The sequence below is a fragment of the Periophthalmus magnuspinnatus genome, chromosome 14 (genome assembly GCF_009829125.3).
Source record: "Periophthalmus magnuspinnatus isolate fPerMag1 chromosome 14, fPerMag1.2.pri, whole genome shotgun sequence".
Classification (NCBI taxonomy): Eukaryota; Metazoa; Chordata; class Actinopteri; order Gobiiformes; family Gobiidae; genus Periophthalmus; species Periophthalmus magnuspinnatus.
In genome coordinates this window covers 8462025-8470721 of record NC_047139.1, presented here as the reverse complement: position 1 = coordinate 8470721, position 8697 = coordinate 8462025, and the positions used below count along the sequence as shown (strand labels likewise).

The 8697-nt window shown below is 39.3% G+C and overlaps 1 protein-coding gene across 2 annotated transcripts in view; it reads left to right on the top strand.

Moving 5' to 3' along the window:
* The first annotated feature begins 1153 nt into the window (after positions 1-1153).
* The window catches only part of f9b (coagulation factor IXb), an 11319-nt gene continuing 3775 nt past the window's right edge, over positions 1154-8697 (top strand). The window contains exons 1-7 of one of the 2 annotated variants that reach the window (XM_033978609.2): positions 1154-1278; positions 2302-2471; positions 3045-3069; positions 3137-3250; positions 4725-4856; positions 6584-6969; positions 8274-8424. In XM_033978609.2, the coding sequence (XP_033834500.1) occupies positions 1191-1278; positions 2302-2471; positions 3045-3069; positions 3137-3250; positions 4725-4856; positions 6584-6969; positions 8274-8424 (1066 nt within the window). In that variant the 5' untranslated portion in view covers positions 1154-1190. Of the gene's footprint in view, positions 1279-1742; positions 1864-2301; positions 2472-3044; positions 3070-3136; positions 3251-4724; positions 4857-6583; positions 6970-8273; positions 8425-8697 lie in introns of those variants that run through there. The other variant, XM_055226457.1, reaches the window with a different exon arrangement.

Below are 8697 nucleotides of genomic sequence, written 5' to 3'. Positions count from 1 at the left end.
TTCAGTCCTGTTCAAAAATGTAGTGGCGTAGGAAGTACAGACACCTGCTCTCAAATGTACTGAAGTAAAAGTAAAAATTATCCACTGTAAAGTACTGTACTGTACTCCGAAGGTTGGCGGTTCAAATCCCGCTCTCAACATAAAAAAAAAAAAAAATCATTGGTTGAGCGGTCAGATCCACTGATCTGTAGGTGCGATTCTAGCTCACACAGATGACACTTAACCCACCTCGCCCTCAGTGTCTGCGTACACTAATGTATGAATGGGTGAGTGGTTCCTTGTTGTAAAGCGCTTTGAGTGCCTTGAGCGCTATAGAAAAATGTGACCATTTTGCTACTTGTACTTCGTTACCTTCCACCATTGCATTTTGGTAACATAATGGTGTCTGCAATTAACTTGCTGCAGGTGTGTGTGGGAGGAACCAGAATCTCCGCCCATAACATTATTACTGAGTCCCAAGTTGTTTGCGTGGTTATTTTGAGGGTCCTGGCCTGAAAAATGAGCATCTGTGCATGAAAATTCTTTTAAAAGGCCCATATTTCCTGATCTATGTTGTTTCCTCATCACAAACAGACCTGGAGTTTTGTGTTTTGTTTCATTCAGACATGTTTAACACACAAACCCTCTGTTCCACCTTGTGATGTCATGTGGTAATACAGGAAGTGCTCCACTGTGTTTTTAAACTCCACACATCTCCACTAGATTCAGCTGGATAATTTCATCCATCGAATTTTCAATCTCTACTGAAGGTAAAACGTAGCTGTTAAACTTGAAAACTACCATTTCATGACATCACAAGGTGGAAAAGAGCAATTTGAGCTTTAGAGATGTAGACAGGATAAGGCAGGATTAGTCAGACATGAGGGAATGACGCAAAACACAATTCCAGGTATGTTTTTGAGGGGTAACAACATTCTAGCATGGTTAACGCTCACAAGAATCTATTTTGCGTAGTTTTTTGTACTTCCCACTTCAGTTTACTGTTAGTGGGTGTCAGGAACATAAAAAACATGACTCTATATTGATTATTTGAGTTTGACCACCACATTATTCTGACTTTGACTGCAGCCTGTGTTGACTTTTCACCAACATCTGAGGACAAACTCTATTTACCAGTGTCTGTACTTTGGAGCAGTGACTCGCTCTGGTTCAGAATATTTGAGATTGAAACAGAACTGGCTCTAGTGGAAATGGCCACACTTTGTTTACAGCTGTTTGTCGCTGGTTTGCTGCTGGATTTGTGTGTTATTGGAGCAGAACTCACACCAACAAACACAGGTAGTGCACGTCTATAATGTACGTCAGTTGATTCGTTTTGAAATTCTTATTGTAGTTTCACTTAATTCAACACAAAAATACGGCGCCATTTTGAACTTGTTGAGCCTCTATTTGTTGTAATTTAGTTTTGTTGTACAGCTCTAATTTTATTCTCACTTATAACCCTCACATTATGATTAAAGAGCTGCTTATTATTCATCCTTTTACCATCAGGGTTGTGGTACTTCCGGTCGTTCCTGGGAATGGTTTGTAGCACTTCCCACTTCAGTTTACTCTTTGTGGGTGTCAGGAACATAAAAACATGACTCTATATTGATTATTTGAATTTGACCACCGCATTATTCTGGCTTTGACTGCAGTGTGTGTTGGCTTTTCACGAACTTCTGAGGACAAGCCCTGTTTGCCTCTCTGGAGGGTAAACAGTGTCTGCACTTTAGAGCAGTGACTCGCTCTGGTTCAGAACATTTGAGTTTGAAACAGAACTGGGTCTAGTGGAAATGGCCACACTTTATTTACAGCTGTTTGTCGCTGGTTTGCTGTTGGATTTCTGTGTTATTGGAGCAGAAATCACACCGACAAACACAGGTAGTGAACATCTATAATGCAGAAGGATTGTTTCAAAATATGATCAAAAATGTAATGACTTGTGGTCAATTGATTCATTTTGAAATTCTTATTGTGGTCTTTTGGCTCTTTACAAATCATTCCTAATCAGCCAGTATGGGTCTTATCAGATTTACTGTTCTGTTGTGTGCACTAGAACAACATGAGATGGTCGATAGTTTTAGTAATAAGATTTATAATGAAACTACTGCATTATTATTTGCTTTAATTTTTCTTTCTTCTGTTAGTATAAGTGTCACTTCACTCAAAATTAGTCCAATTTATTTCTCCAAATTCAAACTCTGCTCCAAACCACATGATTTACTGATATAGAATGAGCCGTTGATTGAAAAAAACCTATGCACAACACTGAAAACCATATGGCCACTGTCCTTAACCCTGAGCTTTTGTGTTTTGCAGAATCAGTCTTCACGTCTCAGCAGTCGGCCAATGCGGTCCTCTCTCGGCCTCGCAGATACAACAGCGGCCTTGAAGAGGTTTTGAAGAAGGACAACCTGGAGCGGGAGTGTAAAGAAGAGCAGTGTACGATGGAGGAAGCCAGAGAGTGTTTCGAAAACGATGAAAAAACTGTGAGTTACATGTACAAGACAGAGCTCAGCGCTGGTCAGTGCTGCAAAATTAACCCCTTTCTAATCAAAATCACAATTTGAATGGATGCAATTAGCAAATTGTAAAGGCTGCAGTTTTTTAAGTACCATAATTTCCTCCTCAAATAATAAAATATCCTCTTATTCTGCATAAAACTGCTAACCCTTTAGTTTGGATCTGTGCAAACATATTCATAGTTTGTCACTTCATATTTCTGTCTTTTGTTTGATCAAAATCCTCTTATTAAAACATATAGTACATTGGTAATCTAATCGAAATCCCAGTATTTGTTAGAAAGAGCAAATGAACATTTTTTCCCAAATCGTTCAGGCCTAATTCAGCCCTAGTGTCACCATATTAACATTTGACACATAATGTTGATACGGACAAAAATACAATTCGAAAACTATTCAGGAAAGGTCCAATTTTATCGAGTTTATGTGATTTTACCTGTTACCTTGAGTATCTAGTTTTGATCGAGTATCTGGGCATCAAGTTGACAACCCCAGTCCTGGTTTATTGTGGAGTTTTTATCATCTGTTGTTGTTTTTCAGTTGGAGTTCTGGGCTGGCTATGCTGGTGAGACATCGCATTATTTGAATGTATAATCCGCCTACAGTGTTTCATGTGTGTGTGTTTGGGGCAGATGGGGACCAGTGTAACCCTCCTCCCTGCCAAAACGGAGGAGTTTGTCAGGACGGAGTCAACTCCTACACCTGCTGGTGCCAATCGTCTTTCAGCGGAAAAAACTGTGAGATCGGTAAGAACAAAAGCTGTTGCTGCTTCTAACTGCTATTGAGTTTCATCCATAGACTGTATGTAGAAATGGACATAGCTAACCTAAAAAGGAAGTGAGCATGGGCGTGCTTCCTGCTCCATCGGCTTCAATTCACTTCCTATTGAAAAACTGTCACTCCTCTCTCCATAACCGCTGCTGTCAGGCTCGTCACTTTGGTCTTAAAATGTTTGTATTAACCCGCTCTACATGATCCTGGTGTTTTTTATTTCACTATTTCACTACTTAATAACAGACAAATCAGGCTCCTTCTTTTCCCGAGGTTGCTCCTGCTACGTTAGCAAAAGGTTTGATTGACAGTGTTGCTAGGTGCCCACTCCCTGCTGAACCAGCGGTGCAGGTGGGAATCTTGAACAGCTTTGTTCCGTATTGGCTCTTTGATTGTTATGATACTCACAGTTGGGATTCCAACTATGAAACTCGGCTTCAAATTGGCCTCTCTAACTTCTCACCTCAATGAGCTTCCTTTGACTAGAGGATATGGGTGGCATCACACTCTCTTAGTCCACTTCTTTATACAGTCTGTTTTTATCACGTGATTGGAGTTGTGCAACCATTTTAAAAATCAATAAACCATTATTTTTCCAAAGCAAATAGAGTCTTAAAATACTGTTAACTTGCCATTCTTTTCATTTCTAATGTCTAATTTATGGAAAAAGGTGCGTATAATTACACAACACTTAATGCGAGGGCAATAGATCCGTGGGTGAAGTAGCTCTGACCAACCCAGCTTGTCACCTTGCCTATGCGCTGTATGATATAAAAGGGAATTGTTGCACCTTGGGAAGCTGTGACACATAATGGCCTACTGCCACACTTTTAGAAGATCGTCAGAGCTTGTAAAGCACAATATTAATCAAAGCCACTGATACTAATATTTTAGTATCAGAGGAAAATGTTCAGCCAAAAATATGAGGTTTTGTAAGTAGACCTGGCTCTATAATTACTATATCGACTTATTGTTCAATATATGAAACCTGGAAGAATATATCTCGGTGCTCAAAATGTATCGTGGATAAAGTGTCTTTCCAATACAGTAATGGTGAAATTTTAGTTATTTTTGTTGTATTATAAGATTTGAGCTGCAGAGGGTAGAATAAATAACTTCTATTGTCAATTATTAGTTCATTCTGCTATTTATTTGTTGGAGCTTTTAATGATGGTGTCTATTTAAAAAAAAGCTTCACTGGGATAGTCTTGTTTTATTGTTGTCACAGAAAGAAAGTTTCAGTATTTAATTATAGCTTCAATATTATAGTTTATCGCAATATTCCTTTATAGTAATATATCGCGCATCAAAATAAGTTATCATGACAGACCTGTTTGTGAAGTTGCATGTGAAAATGATAACACACTCCCTTTTCTGTATGTAACCACACAGATGTAACTGGTGCTAATAGACTTGAGTTGACTGATAATATACAGAACATGTTTCCAGAGCTGGCTCAGCAGTGTTCGGTGGACAATGGCGGATGCTCTCATTTCTGTGGCTTGAAAGAACAGCAGGTGGTGTGTTTTTGTGCGCCCGGATACGAGCTGGGTCCAGACCACAAGACCTGTACACCAACAGGTAAAACAAGAAGAACCTCACAATAACAATGGACAAAATAAAGAAGGATGGATTATGTAAATATACCAGCTCTGTGGGCCAAAATACATCTGAACTTGTTGTTAGTTAGTCCTACAAATGGGGTTGTCCAAAGGATCTCTATATGACAATTGGTGGTACACATGCTTCTTTAGGTGGTGTGCGTACAAATGACATAGTCCAGTTTTAGACCTGGTTCAGTTCTGTTGTAGACCTTCAATAATCCCATGTTAGATCTGGTTTACATATTGTGGTAAGTATTTTCTTAGGTTGTACTTGGTGTGAAAAGTTTGAAAACCACAGTATGTAGCAAAAGACGAAGTTTAAATCTGTAAATCTGACCTGCAAACATCTATCGTGTCTTGTTTCATCTGAAACTGCCCTATTCAGCCCTTAACAACCCTGCTATTGTTCTCATTGTTCTGGGTCTGAGGAGTTATAGATGGGGAAGAGATTATGTCTAAGGCCCCCATTCCTGTTTAAGGAAGGATTGTCTTTCCTAACAAAAATAGCTTCTTTAAATCCCATCTCAAACCATTTTTCTCCAAACCTCACTATCTTCAAAGGAGTGGTTAGTGGCTTTGAGATGGAGATGTACAGCAGACTGTGGTCCTGAGGATCTCTCACGTCAGTGTTGATACATTCTCTTACGAAGTGGCTGTTTAGTTTGTCCAATATAACGCTCAGTGCACTCTTCACTGCACTGAATGGAGTAGACCACATTACTTTGTTTATGGCTCAGGGAAGCGAAACATCTTAACTTCATCTTTTGCTATGGATCAGACCTGGACGACTGAGGGATTACACAGACAGCAACAGTGTGGGTACTGACGAGATAAAATCATCAAGTCCATTTATGAAGCAAAAATCTATTGGATTCCTGACTGGGTTGGTAGTAGTTGTAATAGTAGTGTTGTATTAGTAGTAGAGGTAGTCGTAGGAGTAGTAGTGGTAGTTGTAGTCATTGAATCCAGAATCTGAAGCAATAAATTCCCAAAGTCAAAACAGTTAGATTTTAGTGTTATTTTAAGCTAAACTTCCTAATGTCTATGCTAAGTTTTGAGAAGCTTGCTAAATTACCAATGAATACCATAGCAAAAGGGTGTGTTTTAACAGCGCTGAAGTAGAGAGCAGTTCCAGAGAAAGCCCTGTGTGTCTCCTCTGGGGCTCAGTCTATATATTGAGTGAAATTACTACTACTACAACACGAGCCCAATCCATCCTCCAAATCCACATACTTCAGCAACATTTGACACGTTGAAGTCCCCACTCAGAGCTTTGGGCCTCGCATAAATATTTAATCATGCTTCATTGTGTATTCATGAGGACACTTTCTCTGTGATTATATTTGATTGGCTCCTAAATCTTTAAAGAAGACGTATTATGCTTTTTTCATAATTTCACATTTCGTTAACTGTAAACCGCAGTATTAATCTAAAATTGCTTAAAATTAGAAACCGATCCATTTAGTTCCTGCAGAGCTGAGACGTTCTGGCTTTTCATAGTGGCATTTCATAGCAGATGAGATAGGAGTATGTGAAAACTTAAATTTTTGGAGCGTTCAAGCAAGCCTCAAATGCAGGATAATGCAGGAATACTCAAACATGCATGAAATTCAGTTGAAATAAAACTTTGAGTAAACTATTCACTGTTAAATTATGGTTAAAAGATGTGGATTCAATATAATAAACCCATTTTAATTCCAACAGGACCGTTCAGCTGTGGTCGGGTCAACATCGACAGTGGTACCAAGTCCAGATCGCTCTTAACGCCACGAACATCAAACTCAGACCAGAGAAATAGCTCTTTGGATTACAGCGGATTTGACTTCAACCTTACTATGTTTTACGAGTACTACGAAACAGGTGATGAAGACTCCTCTTATGTCCCTGAGGGGTCAACTGTGGACGTCCCATCTGATTACCAGGGGGATCAGGCGATGATCTTTGATGAGGTGGAGGAGGGGAACATGAACATAACAGATAATATCACGCTCTGGTACGGCCCAAAGCTACGCAATCGGACAAGAAAGGGGAACTCAGACCACAGGATTGTAGGAGGAGATGAAGCCACACCAGGACAGATACCATGGCAGGTAAGGGCACACAAATGACTCATGTTGTACTTTTATTTTTATATTTATTAGACAGGACAGTATACAGTGTGGAATGGGCTGAAGAGTGGGCAGAGACATTTTGAGGGAATGCTTGTTTTATTTTTTAAGGCCAGTAGTGTCTCATTGGTTCGGGTGCTCATCCACCAACCCAGAGTTTGGTGTTCAAATTGAATCCCACACAAAGTAGTTCTCACTGTTTTTGAGTCCTCAGGCAAGACACTTCACCCACCTTGTCTAGTATGAATTTGGTGTGTGAGTAAGTGATTAGTAGTGATCGGAGGGGCCGGTGGTGCAGTTCGGTCAGCTGACTTCTGTCTCTCTGCCCCTGGGAATCTGAGGTAGAGAGACACAGAGCGGTGGTCTGCTTCTGTAGCCCTGGCTGTGCTTTAATAAGGCCTGTAAAGCACAATACAAGGCATTTACCATCATACATTTTTGAAGTTAGCCTTTACTAATATAAAACTGAACATATGGTAGTTTATATAGATTCAATTAGTTCTTGATTGCATTAACTGGCCTAATAGTTGGTTACACTTGTCAATTTCAATTTCCCAGTGACAGAGGACACAGTCCAGGCCTCTCTGCGCCTTCACTTACCTCAGTCCATTTAGACCACAGATAAAAGCATATTAGTGGGATTAGTGGGTATGTTATTACTATTATAGGTAAAACAATAGATCAAATACTAGTTAGATAATTATTTAAGGACTGTTGTTTACCAAACAAAGGCAGGATTGTTCGACTAAAGTATAACTGCAAGTGGCTGTCACATTTACTTTAGATATGCACATGAGTGAATTGGTGAAGGAGAATTACCTGCACAATGAGAGCGAATGCAATTATCTTGCTATTGTCTGAGAGGCACTATACCTCATGTACAATGCAACTGAGAAAAGCTGCAGTCCCCTGTGGCTCTAAACAGTGAGATGTACTTTAAAGTTACTTTATTTGTAAAATGTTCAGTGGTTTAGTTCACTGCAGAGGATACAAGTATTTGCAGGATCTGCCATTTGTTTATTGCAAGCTTTGAAATAACAAATCAGTTCTGAATATAGTTTCAGAAATATAAACATAAAAAGCTATTAAAAAAATCCAAGACAATTCACAACAAATGTAGAATATTATCAAAAGTTAAAAACGTACCAAAAAGCGTGTCAAAAGTTAATGCTTCTTATGTAATTTTGGAATCAATAGATGAGCAAAATATAGTTTGTAGTTTTAAAATATAGCACAATTATGCTTTGCCATATATTGTTACATTGTACTTTCTGTGTTTATCCCAGGTAGCTCTGATGGACCGTAGACAGGGGGGGGACAGAGCGTTGCCGTTTTGTGGAGCGTCTCTCCTCAGTGACGTCTGGGTCATCACCGCCGCTCACTGCCTCATAGAAAAAGATGGAATAACCATAAGAAATGACTTCTTTGTTCGAGTTGGTAAGTCATAGGTTACAGGACTTGTATGACATGTAATAAAGACTAACTCTAGGCCAAAACAAGTCTCAGCATACTGTAAAACCAGGCACACACAATAACAAGGAGGTGGCGTACAACCTACTTATCTCTACTAGAAAATGTATTTAAGCCATTTACATCCAGAGTTCAGCCTGTTCAAATGCAGAGAGCCTGGTTGTTTGTACACAGTCTAACTAAGTGAGCCTAATATATAAAATATACAGTGTTTATTACTGTAAATTCTGTCCCTTATGT